This window comes from Mastomys coucha, unplaced genomic scaffold (assembly GCF_008632895.1).
Source record: "Mastomys coucha isolate ucsf_1 unplaced genomic scaffold, UCSF_Mcou_1 pScaffold22, whole genome shotgun sequence".
NCBI lineage: Eukaryota > Metazoa > Chordata > Mammalia > Rodentia > Muridae > Mastomys > Mastomys coucha.
The window spans coordinates 262,436,831-262,456,094 of NW_022196905.1; the positions used below are offsets into that span (position 1 = coordinate 262,436,831).

The 19,264-nt window shown below is 47.3% G+C and overlaps 2 protein-coding genes across 2 annotated transcripts in view; both read right to left on the bottom strand.

Annotated features, from left to right (window-relative positions):
* Positions 1-200: 200 nt before the first annotated feature.
* Acta1 (actin alpha 1, skeletal muscle) lies at positions 201-3,257 on the bottom strand. The gene is made up of 7 exons (XM_031341760.1): positions 3,125-3,257; positions 1,898-2,038; positions 1,477-1,801; positions 1,166-1,327; positions 877-1,068; positions 564-745; positions 201-483 (listed from the first exon to the last, which is right to left on the bottom strand). The coding sequence occupies exons 2-7, from the start codon at positions 2,024-2,026 to the stop codon at positions 340-342; spliced, it is 1,134 nt and encodes a 377-aa protein (XP_031197620.1). The 5' UTR covers positions 2,027-2,038; positions 3,125-3,257; the 3' UTR covers positions 201-339.
* A 4,364-nt stretch (positions 3,258-7,621) lies between these two features.
* Positions 7,622-19,264, bottom strand: part of Nup133 (nucleoporin 133) — a 54,449-nt gene continuing 42,806 nt past the window's right edge. The window contains exons 21-26 of the mRNA XM_031341761.1: positions 17,874-18,009; positions 15,692-15,810; positions 13,951-14,031; positions 12,947-13,011; positions 11,250-11,338; positions 7,622-8,136 (exon numbers count right to left, since the gene is read on the bottom strand). Coding sequence (XP_031197621.1) covers positions 8,000-8,136; positions 11,250-11,338; positions 12,947-13,011; positions 13,951-14,031; positions 15,692-15,810; positions 17,874-18,009 — 627 coding nt within the window. The 3' untranslated portion in view covers positions 7,622-7,999. The remainder of the gene's footprint in view (positions 8,137-11,249; positions 11,339-12,946; positions 13,012-13,950; positions 14,032-15,691; positions 15,811-17,873; positions 18,010-19,264) is intronic.

A 19,264-nucleotide genomic window follows, 5' to 3' on the forward strand; every position in this document is an offset into this window, starting at 1 on the left:
GAACTCAACCAGTCGGAGCTCTGTGAACAGTGAGAGGTGGAGCCGGGTCCTACGCCTGCCCACTGCCTACTCCCAGTAAATAAAGACAACACTCATTTTATTGGAGCAAAACAGAATGGCTGGCTTTAATGCTTCAAGTTTTCCATTTCCTTCCACAGGGCTTTGTTTGAAAAATAACAAAATGAGGTAAAACGAGTCAATGTATGTACACATCAAAAACAGGCGCTGGCTGCAGTGGTGGCGATGGAGCCACAGCGGAGGATGAGGCCACCCTGCAACCACAACACGATTGTCGATTGTTGTCCTGAGGAGAGAGAGAGAACGCAGACTCGGGTGCGCCTAGAAGCATTTGCGGTGCACAATGGAGGGGCCAGCCTCGTCGTACTCCTGCTTGGTGATCCACATCTGCTGGAAGGTGGACAGCGAGGCCAGGATGGAGCCACCGATCCACACTGAGTACTTGCGCTCAGGGGGGGCGATGATCTGCAAGACAAGAGTGTCAGGGAACAACTGCGTGTTCCCTCCCTCCCCTAGTCTCCGCCCACACCAGGCACGTCATCCACCTTGATCTTCATGGTGCTGGGAGCCAGAGCTGTGATTTCCTTCTGCATGCGGTCAGCGATACCAGGGTACATGGTGGTGCCCCCTGACATGACGTTGTTGGCGTACAGGTCCTTCCTGATGTCGATGTCGCACTTCATGATGCTGTTGTAGGTGGTCTCATGGATCCCCGCAGACTCCATACCTGGTGCCCAGGGGAGAGGCAGTGTGAGCAACCACAGAGTCAGACTAAGGGCACTGGGTGGAGACCCCGTACTCTTGAGGCATGGGGCGAGGGAAACCGATCCCCGCACACCAGCGGAGCTGGCGGCTCACCGATAAAGGAAGGCTGGAAGAGCGTCTCCGGGCAACGGAAACGCTCGTTGCCGATGGTGATGACCTGCCCATCAGGCAGCTCATAGCTCTTCTCCAGGGAGGAGGAAGAGGCAGCGGTGGCCATCTCATTCTCGAAGTCCAGGGCCACATAGCACAGCTTCTCTTTGATGTCACGCACAATCTCACGTTCAGCTGCAAGAGCAAAAGCAGTGGGAGGCTTCAGGGCAAGGCCTGGGGCGTGTGCTTACCCTCGGCCTACCCACCCTCAGCGGGCATTGGGAGCACGCACCTGTGGTCACAAAGGAATAGCCACGCTCGGTGAGGATTTTCATCAGGTAGTCAGTGAGGTCGCGACCGGCCAGGTCCAGACGCATGATGGCGTGAGGCAAGGCATAGCCCTCATAGATGGGCACATTGTGGGTGACACCATCCCCAGAATCCAACACAATGCCTGTGCAGGGGAGGGACAGTGTGTGAGTGGAGGGGACCAGCAGAGAGAGCAGTGGCACAGGATGGGAATAGGACAGAGGATTAAAAACCTGGGCTGGAATGTTGGGGCAACACTACCTGGGCCAGCATGAGCCATAGGTGAGCACTTACCGGTGGTACGGCCAGAGGCATAGAGGGACAGCACCGCCTGGATAGCCACATACATGGCAGGCACGTTGAAGGTCTCAAACATGATTTGAGTCATCTTCTCCCGGTTAGCTTTGGGGTTCAAGGGGGCCTCAGTGAGCAGGGTCGGGTGCTCCTCAGGGGCCACACGCAGCTCATTGTAGAAGGTGTGGTGCCAGATCTTCTCCATGTCGTCCCAGTTGGTGATGATGCCATGCTCAATGGGGTACTTCAGGGTCAGGATACCTCGCTTGCTCTGGGCCTCATCACCTACGTAGGAGTCCTTCTGACCCATACCTACCATGACACCCTGCAGATGGAGACATCAGATACTTGTTACGGCCGGGGGTTGAGGAGATCATTGGCTGTATTCAGAGAGCCTATCCTTCCCTGCCAGCAGCCTGACCTGGTGACGGGGTCGGCCCACGATGGATGGGAATACAGCCCTGGGGGCATCATCCCCGGCAAAGCCAGCTTTCACCAGGCCAGAGCCGTTGTCACACACAAGAGCGGTGGTCTCGTCTTCGTCGCACATGGTGTCTAGTTTCTGCAAAGGCAAGGTGGTGAGCATTGTGTATGTGTGATGGGGGTGAGGATGCGGCTCTGCTTAACCCATCTTCACTTTGGAGATCCAGAAACTCCTTTCTCCCATCCTCTTCCTTGCACAGGGCCAGAGGATGCTTTTCCAGCTTAAGGCCATGCTTTCGCTAAGGGAAGCAGTCTCTTAGTTGGAGCACACTAAGTCCTCCAACTAGGCATGCAGGGGACATCCTGAGACCCTCCACATTCACTGTAGGCCACCACGCACACTACAGCCAGCACTACTGCTGTCTTCTCTGCTCATAATCTCATCTGTGAAGGAGGCATTAAGGCCCGCTGTCCACCTGCCTGTCCGGTCAGAGGGTCAAGGATTCTACCCAACTACGGAAAAGTCGTCCGTTTGAACACCCACGGCATTCTAAACTCAGAAGGAAACTTCCCATCTGTCTCCTATTTCAGAGAAGAGTAGCCAGGTTTGCTGCCATTTAGAAAAAAAAAAAAAAAAAAAAAAAAAAAGCCTTGAGCTCAGAGGGAGTTGCCCCAAGGCTAAGACCATACTTGACTCTCTCCAAACTTATCTTCAAAGCAGTCCCCCTGGGGGCTGGGGTGTAGCCCTGTGAGAGATCCAGTCCACCTCTTGCATCACAAGAGCCCAGATTTGATCCCAGCAGAGTAAGGGGGAAAAGGAAGGAGAAAGGGATGAAAGGCAGGAGAGAAAAATATAATCCAGGGAAAGAAATCTCAACCAACCAGAGGCTGGTATGTGACTCAGTAGGAAAGCACTGACTTAAGCAGAGGCAGGCAGATTTCTGAGTTCGAGGACAGTCTGGTATACAAAGTGAGTTCCAGGACAGCCATACAGAGAAACCCTGTCTCGAAAAACCAAAAAAAAAAAAAAAAGCACTGGCTTGCCCTCTTACAGGAGGACTTGGATTTAGTCCCCAGTAAGAGGGGAAGGAAGACTGACCTGCGGGTGGTCCTGGACAGATGTCAGACCCCAGGCATATCCTACACACCCACTCAGCAGCCCAAACCAGTTGGATATGAGTTTGGAGAAATATCCTCCAGGTCACCCTCCCCACCTCCACCCTACCTGCTGCTCTGACTCTGGCCCTGGGTGCCGAGGGTAGGAAGTGAGGCTTCACGTCCGTGTGACCGCCTGTCCCTTGCTCAGGTTTTTATATAGTCCCGGGAGCTCTCTCCACACCGCCCCGCAGGAATGTTGCTGCCCTTCCCAAGCCATATTTGGGTGTCGGGCACTAGAGTCCCTTCCTTCGGCTGGTTCTCAGCCCGGGTCCCAGCCCGGGTCTCCTGCACTGACCAAAGAAGGAGAGGACTGGCCGTGGCCCAGGTAGCTAGGACCGGACCAGGCCATATATGGAGAGCATCCCCTGCTGTCTGCCCCTCCCAACTGGCTCCAAGGTTCCCTGGATGACTGGGCCGGGCCAAAGGTCAGTTTTGCAGATTGCTGGTCTGCACTTCCCGGGTTTTATCTGTTTCAAAGGTGTCTCCAGATCTGCCCACCTGGGCACACGGTTGCTTGACCTGCCACAATGCACCCCATTTCCCATTTATGGGTTCTTAAGTCAGACTACCAAGCCCTGATGCTTAAGCCCAGGGGAGGGAGCCCTGTGGTCAGGTGAGCTGGGAGGGGTCATGGGCTCCAGGTAGGGATGGAAAATAACCCCCACATTTGAACTCCATTTTCTTTCCCACTTCAAAGCTCCCCAATCCGGAGATCTGACACACATCACCCCCATTCACCCCCACTTGCTGTCAGTCAGTGTAGGAATGCAGCTGTCACTGGGCAGACAACTGGTGGAAGAGGAGGAGGTAGTGAGAGGAGGCATGGGGACTATGTGGCTCTGGCACAGGGTAGGGAGGCAGGGGTGGGTGGGTGGGGGGGCATTCCTGCATTCTACAGTGTACTCTTGAAAGGGATGGAAGGGTCAGGTCAGAGTGTGTGTTTGTGTGTGTGTAAATCCCAAACTCAGATTGACTGTCATCTAGTTGGTAGGCTAAGCAAATGATACCCCTTCTTTGGTGGCACTGAGCTTCCCTCCCCTGGGTCTGAAAGAAGGGTCATACCTGGAACTGTTGGAACCTAGAGGGGCTGAGGCAGAGAGAGGTGGTGATGAATATACCTTCTAAGGAGCACTAAGACCTTACACTGGAGCCCAGGAGCAGCTCCTCCCAGGCAGACTCATCTTTATATTTAGAGGATGATGCCTGTCAGCCCGGCTGCTTCCCATCCACCTTGGGGCCACCACCTGCCAGGCCTGTGTGGGTTCTATTTATACCGCTAATAGAAGGGGATCTGCCTTTAGGTTTCTAGAAGGAGCTACTTATGGAAGGTGGGGTGGGAGTGAGTAGAGGTCATCTCTTGGCGCCTGTCTCAATTTGGGCAGGGAGAGGGATAAGAAAGCCCAAAGGAAAGTGTTCTGTGACCAACCAGGCGACATGCTTTGAGGGGTGCATCAGAGCCAAGCCACCATGGAGCCATTCACTTTTCTGATGGCTTAAGCGCTCCCAAAATAGCTGTTCCCATTTGGAGTGGAACTTAGCAGCTGGGACAGGTGCAGAGCCTCTGAGAGCAGAGACTCCATGAAGCGACGCCAGGCTCCCACACAGCTCTTCCTAAACCTGGGCTGCACTGCCTAACCAGCATCAGCTTCGTGGCTTTGCCTATGTCCTGTGCCAGAACAATGGAACTGTTAGAAAGTAAGCAGCAAATGCATACTATGTTCAGCTTTGGGGAGTGCTTATATTTGGGCCATGGATGCTGGGAGAATTGTCCTGATGTCTGGACCTCAGTGGGGCTGGGCTGTACGTACTGCCCCAGACTCCAGTGTGCCTGCTCTCGAGCCTCTTGGAAGCTCGGGTTTATCCCACTATGTAGATTTATCAGCTTTGCATGACAGTCAACTCGAGTCAGGGAACTACAGGAAACCTGCTGCCCCACACCTGGCACAGCAGCAGGAGGCAGGTGAACAGGGCAGATGAACTCTAACCTCACCTCCACCCTTTCCTTCCCTGACAGTTTTTCTCTGGTATCCCAGCTAGGCTCTCGCCATCTTCTTGCTGGCCCCCTAAATGCTTGTGTGCAGGGCACTTACACTACCATGCGGCATACCCACACCTTTCTCTCTCCTTTGCCCCCTCACCCCTCACATCCTGTTAGTCCTTGCGGTATCTACCAGAAGAAAAGAGGACAGCTAACAGGCAACACGGGAACCCCCAGTTCTGTTGTAGCATAGGCTTGTATTAGCATCAGTCTGCCCTTCCCCAGTGGGCAGCAGCACAGGTCAGCTCTACCCTTCCAACCCTTGCAGCAGCTCTGGAACCACTGAGCCTCACAGGGAGGGCACATGTGCCACAGGACAGGAATGGGAGCTGGTCTTCTCCCTCTACTCACTCTGGGGATTGAATTCAGGCTGCCCAGTTTGCGGTGCTGAGCCTAAGAAATCGGTTCTAAGGAGTAAAAAACAGACACAAAGAAAATCTTTTTATTAAGGCTATGGTGCACCAAAATGCAGATCCATACAAGGCTCTGCCATCCTAGCAGGGGAGGGAAAAACTGGAAAAGCTCCTCTGAGAACAGAAGTCAAAGGGTGTGTAAAGTACTCACTGTTCCCCACATAATACAAAAGGTGGTCTACTGCAGCTCATTTCAAAACAGAAGCCCAGGGCTTCCAGATCAACCAGTTACTTGTGTTTATTTTGGATATGAGCTGAATGTCACGCTCCATGCCTTAAAAAAAAATTGTTCTAGCCAGGGCTAGTGTGCACACTTGCAGTTTTAGCACTTAGGAGGCTAAGGCAGAGGGACTGAAGAGTTTGAGGCCAGCCAGAGCTGCATAGTGAGACCTTACCTCAAAAAGTTTATTTTATATAATGTGTATATATGTACATTCCATATAATATACACATATTGTATCATACACATATAATGATAAACATATATACAACACATATACACACACTGTGTGTTTTCAGCATATATTGTACTTTATACATGAGATGCCATGAGTTTGTTTGTCCTGCAGACCTCTGGCTCTCCCCACAGCAGCCAGTCAAGAGAATGAACAATAAAACCTCTTCCTCTGTGCTCCATACAGGTGGCCAGGGCCCTCTCCAGGGGTTTGCAGCAAGTGTGCTTGTCCTACCCAGGTCCTGACTGACCCAGCATCCTCAGAACATGGCATACTCACTTTGGGAAGAAGGGTAGCTGCTGTCATCCACAGTCCTAACTACTTCATGCTGAACTAACGGATAGGCCAACAAAGGGTCCCAAGAAGAATGTGTCACTGGGTACCAGGAGACAGTCTTAGCTACTTGACTTGAAACAAATCATTAATTCTTCAGAGATGGATTATGTGACCAGTTTTTAAAACTTAGGAGGGAAAGATATTCAAAATTGAAAGTCTTCCCCCCCCCCTAGACAGGGTTTTTCTATGTAGCCCTGGCTGTCCTAGAACTCACTCTGTAGACCACGCTGGCCTCGACTCAGAAATCCACCTGCCTCTGCCTCCCAAGTGCTGGGATTACAGGTGTGCGCCACCACCGTCCAGCCAAAATTGAAAGAAAGTCTTAATTTCATTTTTACTGTTGGAGTAAGTTTAAATATTGACTATTCTGGAGCTGCAGTAATTGACATAAAGGCTTTGCGCCCTCCTTCAGACAGGTAGACCATGGCCAGAGCTCCCAGAGCAACATCTCTGGGTAGATTACCCTTGGCATCACAGTGCTTGTGAAGGGACCATCTATGGTGAGATTAGAAACCATCCTAGGCTTGTGAGTCAATACTGAGATCATAGCCAATGCCAGTACCATATTTGGTAGCAGTGACAACTTATTGATAGCTCAGAAAGCCACACAAACATCTTACTAAAACACTTTCATTAAGACTCACCCATTATTGATGGGTGTGGTGGCCCACACTTTTAACCCCAAACTCAGGAAGCAGGTGGATCTGTGAGTCTGAGGCCATCCTGGTCTACAAGAGTGAGCTCTAGGTCAGCCAGAGTTATATAGTGAGACCCCTATCTTAATGGGTTTTTTGGCTTTTTTTTTTTTTAAAGATTTATTTTATGTATGTGAGTACACTGTCACTTTCTCTAGACATAGCAGAAGAGGGGTCTGGATCCCATTACAGATGGTTGTAAGCCACCATGTGGTTGCTGGGAATTGAACTCAGGTCCTCTGGAAGAGCAGTCAGTGCTCTTAACCTCTGAGCCATCTCTTGCTTTTAATTAAAAGTCATCCCTTGCTTTTAATTTTTAAGTCAATGTAGAAAGTGAGGAAGATTCCCAGTGAATTACCAGCTGTCAACTCTCCAGAGTTAGACCCAGTGGTTTGGTTTACTGACAGTGTAAGTCAGTAAGGCCTCACCTTCAGTTTGCTAAGTAGGTACTTCCCTCTGGCTCCGACCAAGAGATCAGCGTTCCAGAGAATCCCCATGTTCGTAAGCAGAGGGCAATCTCTCATGTTTGCCCCTTCCCTTGCCTCCTCCAACATCTCACCACTCCCGCTCTCTCACACTCACAGCCTCTTAATTGCAGACCCAAATAAATAGGCACAACCTGCTCGGTCCATAAAATGTTACTTATATGTATATTACTGTATACACTCCTATACTATTTCAGGGCTATCATTAGATAAGCAGTTGAGGGCGAGGAAACCTGCTTTGTTTTGCTGCCTCGTTGGACCAAGGGAGGTTGGAGAAGGGCAGTAACACAGAAGCAAGGGCAACTTCAAGTGGAAGAGGAGGAGGAAATACCTTACAGCTGAAAAAGAGCATTAGGGTTCCACTTCCTTTTATATCATAGCTCCCACAGGAAGCATGGAAAACCTGGCCGTCACAGATAAAACAGACTTCAAGTTCATCAAGACCTAAGTTTTTTGGCCTCAATTTTTTTTTATAAGCAAATATTTATACAAATTTTAGAAACAACCATATCTACAAATGTCACATCTGTCCTTGGACATAATACTCATAATTTGCTTTTAGAACAAATTCAAAGTAAGAGTTGGACTTGAGGCTCCCCAGCTGCTCTGCTTGCAGTAGGTCCTTCACCTCCGGCAAGTATTCGCTGAGCTGGATGCCTGCAAACGAAAGACAGAATCACTTCTGATTTTTCAGACTCCTCAGTAGAGCAGCCAATACTGCTAAGTCACTCAGCAAACATGCCCACACTGTGGCCTCCTCCCAGTCAGAGCCCTTAGGGGACAGCAGCCTCTTCAGAGCCCTGCAGGTTTTTACTGGTCGGACGGAGCAGCTGCTCCAGAGGAAACCTTCAGCAGAATTTGAAATTTTCTCTTTCCTTTCTTCCTTTCTTCCTTTCTTCCTTTCTCTCTCTCTCTCTCTCTCTCTCTCTCTCTCTCTCTCTCTCTCTCTCTCTCTCTCTCTCTCTCTCTCTCTCTCTCCCTCCCTCCCTCCCTCCCCTTCCTTCCTTCCTTTCTTTCTTTCTCTTTTTTGGTTTTTCGAGACAGGCTTTCTCTGTGTAGCCCTGGCTGTCCTGGAACTCATTCTGTAGTCCAGGCTGGCCTTGAACTCAGAAATCCGCCTGCCTCTGCCTCCCAGGTGCTGGGATTAAAGGCGTGCACCACAACTGCCCGGCTGAAATTTTCTTTTTTTTCCCTACATTTAAGACATTTCTTCAATGTGTAAGTTTTCAACTAATAGTCATTTCTATGTTGCCCCATTGGGAGAATAATTTAATAGAAACATTGTCACAAAGCTGGCTACAGTACTGCAAAGGTGTTATAACTTAAACAAGGTACCTGTCCTTCCAGCACTCAGACTGCTGGAGAAGGGTCCTTTGAACCTGACAGCCCAAGAGCAGCCCGATCAGCACAGTAAGCCTTTGTCCCAAAGAAATAAATACACGAACACACGAACACACGAACACACGAACACACACACACACACACACACACACACACACACACCCTAGCATTTCAACTGAGGTCAGGCACCAGGACAGCAGGATTAGGAAAGACAGGAAGAAGCAACCAGGGGACTATTGAGCCACACAATTATAACACCGCATGTAACCTCATCTGACAAAGGAAACAGGACAAGACTTAAAATGAGCAAAGTTGTATCATATCATTTGTTACATTACTATCAGGCTCTCTTTGTTTTCTTGAGGCAGGGTTTCTGTGTAGACCTAGCTGTCCCGGACTTGCTTTGTAGAAAAGGCTGGACTTGTGCTCACTGATATCTGCCTGGCTCTACCTCCTGAGTGCTGGGATTAAAGGCATGTACCATCATGCCAGTCCTGACTCTGGCTTTAAAGGGGATATCCTTGAGAGGAGGTGCTTGTCAAATAATAAAGTATTCTTGATATATCTAGCACCATCTTTTTATATTTGTTATAAGTTGAACAATTCAATAGCATCAAAACCCCAAAGGTCTATGGCGCACCTATGAGCCAAGTAGGGGCAGGCATGTTCTATGTAGATTATTAAATGATATAGCTTGCAGCAGGTGCACAGCGAATGTTGGGGACTGTGTGACTGCCATTCTTAGCCATTCTGCAGGGTCACTGGACTCAGGCTCCATTCACTCACTGGCTATTTCAAATACAGCATCTCTGGATCCACAAAGACCTGCAAGAGGCAGGCCGGCTGGCCAGTCTATGCACTGCTGGGACTTGGCACCCACCCTGGTGTTGATCCAGCAATTCAGTAGGAATCCCACCTGCCTCTGTGTAGACCATTCTGTCTTCTGTGCCTTTCTGACATTCTGTACTTGTTAAACTCTCAATATACAACAGAAAGGCAGGGTTCTTTTAAGATTTGTCTTTCCCAAAGCAGTAGACATGGGCCTTTTTCAGCAAATTCCATCTTCTCACTGCTTTAGACACAAGCATACTCAGTTCTTAGTTGTTTTTTTTTTTTTCTAAATCGAATTTTAGTTTTAATGTCTAAAATGGATGTAAGTATTGCAATTTCACTTTTTAAAAAGATTTTTAAAAGTCTTTAAGCATTTTAATATCATTATGCATGAGTATTTTGCCTGCATGTCTGTGTGTGCACACTACACATGTGCCTAGTGTTCTGTCCCCTGGAAATGGAGGCACAGATGGCTGTGAGCCACCGTGTGGTTGCTGGCAGTCAAAGCCAGCTTCTTGGGGAAAAACTGCAAGTGCTCCTAACTGTCCAGCCACCCCAATTTTTAAATTATATTTTCTTTAAACTATAACTATTTAGTTATTTAGATTTGTTTTATATGTATGAGTGTTCTGCCTGCAAGTATGAATGCATACTACATATATGCCTAGTGCCTGCAAAGGCAAGGACTTCAGAGTCCCTGAGACTGGAGTTACAGACAGTTGGAAGTCACCTTGTGGGGGCTCAGATAGAGCCACTATTCCACGTCCTCTTAGAGTGTGTGTGTGGGTATGTAGGTCAGAGGACAACTTCTAGGAGTTGGTTGTTTCCTTCCACCATGTGGGTCATCCTGGGGATTGAACTCAAGTCCTCAGGCCTGGTAGAAGTGTCTCTACTTGCTGAGATGGCCCAGCAGCCCTTGCTTTTTTTCACATGCCATGTGTGTGACTATGGAGGCCAGAGTAGGTGCTGCTTACTAAGGAACTGGAGGTACAGGCAGTTTGTGAGCTGCCTGGCAGGGAACCTAGGAACTGAATGCTGGTCCTCTGAAGAGCAAGAAGCACTGTTAACTGCTAAGCCATTTCTCCAGCCCTCTTGTCATTTATGCTTGAGCAGCTCAGGAAGAAAATCACCAAAAAGTCTACCTCTCATTTCACACTTGCAGTCTTTGCAGGAGTCAGCAGATAACTACTTCAGTCATAGACTTTTGCTGTTTACAACCCGAGTTTGTATCACTGGCGGTGGGTGGGTGGGTGGGGTGGGGGGAGAACTTCACCTGAGCCTTGTTAACCCTGGGTTCCCAGTACCAAGAGCAGAAAAGCAGCTTCACTGAGAACAAGGCTTATCTGCACATGATCCCGTTTCCTCTGACCCTCTGGCACAGGTCGTGTTGGCAGCACACTATTCCCATGACATCCAAAACCAACCAGCAACTTTTTCTGTGTAACAGCTTTAGCTACCCTACAACTCACTCTGTAGAGCAGGCTGGCCTCAAACTCAAGAGATCTGCCTGCCTCTTCCTCCCAAGTGCTGGGATTAAAGGTATACTCCACCAAGCCCAGTTACAATATTTAATCTCTAATAGTTAATAAGCCACTTACCGTCTTTTATAAGTTTCTGCAAGATCTTCACAAACACACTGTCTTTGGACACTTCAATGGGATCATCTTTGCCGTCTGAACCAGACCAGCTGAAAAAGAAAACCATGAGGGAAATGGAACCATTATGGCACTGAGACACATGGGTTTGGTTTGCACCTGTGGCCTTCTCCTGATGGCAATGGGATGATGGGATTGAGTGTCAAGTTCTGTGAACTGCTCTAAGTTATCAATGCAATGAACTTTAAATGTGGGGCCTATCTAGATCTGTTCTGGCCTGAACTACACTGGCAGCACATGCCATCAATGTCACTACTACAGAAGCTTTAAAAAGACTGTGTTTTTGGACACAGCATTTTGCTATGTAGTACAGGCTGGCCCCAAACTCTTTATCCTCATGCCTCATCTCTCAGGTGCTACTAGAATTACAGGTGTGTTATCATCATACCTGCTGGCTGTGAGCTATCTTTCTGAAGAAAATGCTTCAAGTAACACATCTGGTCAGCATCCTAAAAGGCTGGCTTCCTGAGCACAGCAGTATAAACAGTTCTCAGCAATTTCTGCCTTCCTGACTGTGAGTGCACACATCAGTTAGCAAGAGTGGCGGGCACCTGACCATACCATTGCTGCTTTCTGATGCTCCATGTACACAAGCCGTAGCCAATCAGACTAGAAGCTAGGGTCAGGCCTGGCAAGATGGCTTAGTGTGCAAACATGTTTGCCATGTAGGTCTGATGTCCCAAGTTTGATACCAGGTAAAGGTAGGGAAGGAGAGAGTTGTTGTAAAAGTTATTCTTTGACCTCTACCACACCCACACACAATGGTTACAAATTTGAAACCAGGACAGGGAGTTCTCATCAAAATTATAGCATGTCTCTGAGAGCAGGGGAGCTGGTCCTGCTTCTCACTAAGAATAGCCTGCCTCACACTTTGCCTGAACAGCAGAGTAGAGCCAGTCCAGGGCAGAGAGAGCAGGAGAGCTGGCCCAGCCCCTCGCAGGCTGCAAGACTTCAGAGGGGTTCTGGGCAGCAGAGTGGGGCTGGCTCTGGAGGAGGGTGTGCAGGTGAGCTAGCCTGAGGGTATGACAGCTGACCTTGCCTCTGGCTGACAGTGGCACGCTGACCAGCTCAGCTACCAACCAGGCCCAGATTCAGGGCTCTGATTGGCCCATCCCAGAATCTCTATCTTCGAATGGTTGAGATGTGTGTAAGGACCAGTCCTGCTGATTCAAAGCTGCAGGATCTCCATGACACAGAGCAACAACAGGACAACCAGGAGGAGGTCCAGTAAGGATCCAATACTGATGATGTCACAGAGGCCAGAGATCTGGAACCAGATCAATGATTCATTGCAGTGAACATAGCAAGTGAAGATGTGTGGACAGAGGGACATACTGTGGGACACACTGTGACACACTACAGCTTCCATGAAAGGATGTTTTCTATGCTTTTGTTGTTTGTGTGTTTTTTATTTGGGGGTGAGGGGGAGGTTGCAAGGGCAAAGGGAGGCTACAAAGGGATGGGGAGATGAGAAGGACTGGGGTACAGGATGTTAAACTCACAAAGAATAAAAAATAAACCCATAGTGTGTTATGTGCAAAGTTGAAATACCCAGAAGCACACAAGCCGTCTTGTGTACTACATCACAGTTCAGCTGAGAGCAGTTCCTGCCGGTGGACATGGTGCAAGCAAGGACTTACTCATCTCTCTGCAGGGCTCTGCACAGAATCTCCAGCTTCAGGTCATCAATGCTCACATCTTCTTCCTTCACAGCAAAACACAACAACCCGATTAAAACTTGGCATTAAAAATAAAATGTATATTAAAAATTTAATTATACTGACCCTTAATTAACAATTATCAATATTAACCCCTAATTAAAATTGTTCTACATTAATTCATAATCACCTATAAAATTTATTTGTTTATGAATATTTTGCTTATATGTATATAAATGCACTATATGTGTGCATGATGCCCAAGGAGGCCAGAAGAGGGCACAGGGTTTCCTGAAACTGGAGTTACAGATGGTTGTGAGCTGCCATGTGCGTGTGATGAACACACTGGGTTCTCTGCAAAGGCGGCAGGTGCTCTTTCCTGACTCTCCAGCCCGCTTTACCCCTTTCTCTGAGCTGTTAGTTCTGTTGACATCTGTGTTGGTTTCAGACCACCGAGTTCATGGGGAACTTTCAGAGGTAGGTTAAGATGACAAAGGGTCAGGGAGGGAAATCCTAGAGAGTAAAGTGTGGCCTTTCACATGAGGATCTGGCCCCAGTGTGAGAGGGAGAGAGAGAAAGGAGGATCCCAGAGTCTCGCTGGCCAGCCAGTCTAGTCCAATTGATGAGCTCTAGGCAAACAAACGACCTTGTCCCAAAGGATGTGTGTGGATGGTGCTCCTGAGGACGTGCTGTTTCCTGTCAGCTCTTGTAAATAACTTTAGGCTCTTACCCAAAGTTAAATCTTTCCATGAGGTCATTTTTTTATACCTAGGCGGATGATGGGGATTGTGGTCTGTCTCTGTCTCTCTCTCAATTTTTCTCTTTTTCAGTTTTTGAAGACAGGGTATTACTATATAGCTCTGCCAGTCCTGGAAATCACTCTGTAGACTAGACTGGCCTTGAACCCAGAGATCCAGCTGCCTCTGTCCCTAGAGTGCTGAGATTAAAGGCATGTGCCGCCCTGCCTAGCTGGAGAGATTTCTTACCTCATCAATGTACTCCAGTAAATCCAAGGCTTTCTTGAAATCATACTCATTGGCTCTTCTGTTTTCTTCACAGATATACAGCTGTAGTAAGTCCAAGGCAGATTACCACAACATTTTAAGGAGAAAATAAGTCATTATTTTCTTTCACATAATCTGCATGTATTTTTGTAGCTAAGAACATCACCACATTTAGGAGCTATATCCTGCCTATAGAAAACTGTCTAACAATGGATATTCTAAGCCAAAAGTTAATACGTACAATGCAATATACATATATTTTTAAAAAAATGCCAAAAAATTTACATTCTTAGATCAAGAATATAACACAAGGTTTCCAGCAGGTTTTCATGTACAAGCTCTGACATAAATTTCTGCCCCTGAGCTCACAGGACCACTCTCAGCATCTGGCTTTTGTAATGCTACTCTTTCAAATGGCTTCAAAAACTCCAACCTAGCACACAGCTGGTTTGTGGTGAGCACCTGCCTAACATATGAGGCCCTGGGTTCCAGTGCTTGATGCTGTAGAAATGAACAAACACCTGTGTGATCTAGTCTAGGACTATACATGTTACTCAAAATCCTGCCACCTTTTAATCAAAAACTTTTTTTTTTCTTTAGGAGGCAGAGCCTGGCAGGTCTCCAAGTGATAGCCAGAACTACACAGAGAAACCCTGTCTTGAAAAACACAAAACAATCTGCCAGGCAGTGGTGGCACATGCCTTTAATCCCAGCACTTGGGAGGCAGAGGCAGGCAGATTTTTGAGTTCGAGGCCAGCCTGGTCTACAGAGTGAGTTCCAGGACAGCCAGGGCTATACAGAGAAACCCTGTCTCGAAAAACTAAAAAAAAAAAAGAAAAAGAAAAAGAAAAAGAAAAACCCCCCAATTTTTTTTTGATTAAAATTACCAATATGAGTTTTCCTATCTCTTTCTGCTAGCATTATATGTCATAAGACAAATTTCATTTTTAAAAACTGTATATAACTTGAAAAAAACCAAAAAAAAAAAAAAACCAACCTGTATTCTAATTCTTTAACAATTTCCTAGTTTTTGCTACCAAAGAGGCTTAAATCTATAATGTTTTGCAATATCCCTTTGCCTCCACCTTTGAAACTGGAGAGTTTTAATGGATGGTGTGTCTGAGCAAGCCTGGTATCACACTTTCCATGAAATAGCAGCATGCACAGCCTACATCTTCAGTCTCTCAGGAGAGCGCACCATTCAGAAGCTATTGCTAACCAGGGCCTCTACACTCAGGTCCTGGACTGTTTGCTTTCCTTTAGCTGCAATTAGAGCAGACTTGGGGATAAATGGGAAGGGGAGGAGGAAGGCAGAGTGCAGAGCACCAGCTGCTCATCTGATGCAACCTAGATGCTCTGGCCCTGCCTGGATCACTGTTGCCAGGAAACAGTGCAGCATTTAAGTCTGTGCTTCTGAGCTTTTCAAGCACAGTTTTGCTAACAAGAGACTGCAGATAGTAACACCTGGGAACAGTCATCTCACAGGATGCACTCCTACCCTGAGAAAGCATCTCACTGTGACTCCTACAAATCTTCAGAAGGAAGGAGCACTGGGAGGGCTGGGGAGCTGCATCTTGCTAATTCTTCCTACTCAAAACAGCTTTTCTAGGGGAAAGGTCTCTTAGTAGGTGAGAGAGGGTAAAGATCCTACTGGGTGCTCCAGAATATGGCCTGTGTTTTGGGGGAGGACACAGGACACAGCTGCGACATCTATGACACTTACACTGATGAGCTGTGGTGCGGTCAACACGGGCATTGCACTAAGACTCAGCTGTCTCTCCGTCAGCAGCTGCTCTGGCAGGGTCTCCTGGTGTAGCAGGAAGCGCTCTTGCTCAGCCATGGCTGGTGATCAAGGACAAAATGGGATTTCACTTTCCACCATGGTCATTGAAATGCATATTAAAGCCAACCAGCTCTAGACAGCTCAAAAGGCAAGTCACTGCTACCCTACAGTCTCCAGATGTTATGCCTTTAACTGCTTATTCTTCATTGCTGACAACACATTTACTGTTCGATCCAAGACCACAGCAGCAGAAAGTATCTGCCAAGAGAGAAAGCTACTTCAGGAGGTGAGCACCCCAGCTTCAGGGCAGCTCAGTGAAAGAGTATAGCGGTATTATCCAGAAACCATGGTATATAAGAAAGAAAACCAAACATTGATAAACGTAGGCCCTTGCATTAACAAGTAAGAACACCCCATGGGAAGGGTTCCAGCCCTCTGCACTGCTGTACGCCCACCGTTGCATTCATAACACACGGGCTGAAGCACAGCATGCCCACACACAGCAGCAATGTTCCACAAACTTCCAGCGAGCAAAACCAAACCAAAAATCACAGTAGCTCCTTCAGCAGGTGGAAAGCTCCAATTGGCCCCCACCCCTTCCCCATAATTCAAAATTTTCCATAGAAATTACTCAGAACTAAAATTAATTTTTGAGACTGAGATTTGCCAGCTTCTATCTCCTAGTGGGATTACAAGAGTGCCCAACTCTAGCTCTTTCAAAATAATTTTTTTTTTCTTGGAGACAGGACCTCACACAGCCTAGGTTGGCCTTCAGTTTTCTATGTAGCCAGGATTGGCCTTAAAACTTCAGTTCTTCCACTCTAGCCTCCAAGGTGCAGGAATCACAGGCATGTGCCAGCAGGCCTAGCTTTCCTCCTCCATTTCTTCCCCTCCCCCTTTTCTATCATAGGGAGGCTGCAGGCTTCATGACATTTAAATTCTAAGTACTTCAGGAGGTATTCCTAAGAATAGGGACATAGTTTAATTCTAGAACTAGGGAGGCAGAGGCAAGAAGATCTCCGAGTTCGAGGCCAGGCTGGTCTACAGTGAGTTCCAGGATAAGAAGACCTACACAGAAAGACCTCAAAAACAAAACAAAACAAAACCAAAAAAAAGAAACAAGGGTTGGAGAGATGGCTCAGCAGTTAAGAGCACTGGCTGCTCTTCCAGAGGTCCTGAGTTCAATTTCCAGGAACCACATGGTGGCTCACAGCCATCTGTAGTGGGTTCTGATACCCTCTACTGGTGTGTCTGAGTACAGCAACAGTATACTCATATACATAAAAAAAAAATCTTAAAAAAAATAAAACAAACAAAAAAACAAAACAAGGGGGGAAAAAGGACATCTAATCTCAAACAGCATTATCCAGTCTTCAGAAATTAACAAGCTTATCAAAATATCATCTAATATTAAATATGTTCATTCACAGCATTCAGGGGGTTGATAAGGGAAGACTGTAAGTTCAATGCCAGCTTGGGCTTCATAGTGAGACCGTATTTCAAGGGAAAAAAAAGTTCAAGGCTTGGCTGAAGGATGGTCCTTTTATCTTCACAGTACTAACAACTGAAGAGTGCAGGCTGGCGTGTGTACAGTGTCCTGCTCCCTTGGGATGAGATGCAGGGGCAGCCTAAGCACTGGCTAAGGGACAAGTAAGCTGATGATGTGACCATGTCCCAGCACTTCAAAAGTGTGAGTCATGGGCGTGCCTTAGCTGAGAGGTCTCTGTACTGACGGAAAAACACTGGATTACCTTTTTCCTCAACCCCTCAACTCAATGGCTTAGCTTTTGCATGTGTACAAACCAGAGGTTGACATGGGATGACTTCTTCAATCACTCTCTACCTTACTTTTTTTTAGACAAGGTTTTTTTAAACAAGCAAGCAAGCAAACAAACAAAAGCAAACCAGTGCTCACTCATGTGGCTAGACCGGCTGGCCAGCAAAGCTGGAAACCGAGTCCCCACTTCCTTAGCAGAAGGATAGATCAATGACTCCAAGTCCATGACTGAACTGTAAAGTATGGGCAGTTGGTAAGACAGGCAGCAGCATCCTACTGAAATGGAGTGACTCCAGGCAGACACAGAGCAACTGACTCAGGTGCCTTCTCATTCCGACCCCTTACCTTCGATCTTCTCTTGCAGTGTGTCCTCTGAAAGGTCTGAAGCTAATGCAGCCAGTTTACTCAAGCCTAGAAGGGTTTTTTTCTTTGCAAAGTAACGAGTTTCCATATTTGCCAAACCTAGCAGTGTTGTATGAGCCTACAATAAACAAAACAAGAAAGCTGTCTGAAAGGAAGACATACTGGTAAGCAGCGAACTAAGCTAGGATCAGTGTCAAACACTAGCAATGCACGACGAGATCTCAAGCTATGGCACGCACAGGAAGGGAGACGGAGAAAATAGGCGCTCCATTTCAACTGTGTGCTCACTTAGCACCCTGTCACAAACACACTTTAATATGCACAGTTTTTCTCCTAATTGGAGTTTTGTGTAAGTGTTCCTGTTTGTGTGCATGCAGGTCAGAGGTGTTTGGTGTCTTTATTGGTCACTCTCCAGCTTCTTTTCTGAGACAGGATCTCTCACTGAACTGGGGGCTCAGGGACTCAGGCCAGCTGCTCTCAGTGAGCTCCAGGGATCTGCCTAGCTCTGTCCTTTCAGTACTGAAATTATGTGTGCACCGTGGGTCTGCTGCTTACAAGGGTTCTCAGGATCCTAAGATCCTTCTGTTTGTACAGCAAGCACTTTACTGATTGAGTCATCTCATGTCACAGATCCCATGATTTGAATTTTCATTAGAAGTTATTAGCAAGAAAAAACTAATGATTTTATGTAATTAATAAAATATTAGAAGAATATTCTTCCAATGATGAGAGAGAACAGGAGGCATGCTGGTGAGTTTTTGTCAACTGGACCCAAACAAGAGATATCTGGAAGACAAGATCTCAATTGAGCGATCAGCTCTCTCGCACACCGGCCTGTGGGCCTGTCTGCTTGGACATTTTCTCTGTTAACCAATGTAGGAGGGCCAACAGTGGGTGGTATTATCCTGGGCAGATGGGCCTGGGCAGGATGTGAGCCTGAAGACAAGTGAGCAAGCAGCTGTCCTCCATGTTCATGCTGCTGCTTCTGTTTGAGTTCCTATCCCGATCTCCTTCAGTGATCACTGTAATTAGGATGTGTAAGCCTAATAACCTTTTTCTTCCCTAAGTTGTTCTTGGTCACAGTGTTTATCACTGCAACAGAAAGCAAATTAAGACAGAAAGTAGGGGGCTGGTGAGATGGCTCAGAGGGTAAGAGCATCGACTGCTCTTCTGAAGGCCCTGAGTTCAAATCCCAGCAACCACACGGTGGCTCACAACCACCCTTAATGAGATCTGGTGCCCTCTTCTGATTAGTCTGAAGACAGCTACAGTGTACTTATGTAAAATAATATATTAAAAAAAAAAGGGTAACCCAATCACAAAAGAACAAACACGGTATGCACTCTCTGATAAGTGGTTATTAGCCCAGAAGT

Excerpts from the sequence above, each read along its gene's own strand:
- Acta1 (XM_031341760.1), bottom strand. The coding sequence starts at position 2,026 with ATGTGCGACGAAGACGAGACCACCGCTCTTGTGTGTGACAACGGCTCT. Across the intron at positions 1,802-1,897 it reads TGGGCCGACCCCGTCACCAG|GGTGTCATGGTAGGTATGGG; the intron begins GTCAGGCTGCTG and ends CTCCATCTGCAG. Across the intron at positions 746-876 it reads CTTCCAGCCTTCCTTTATCG|GTATGGAGTCTGCGGGGATC; the intron begins GTGAGCCGCCAG and ends CCTGGGCACCAG.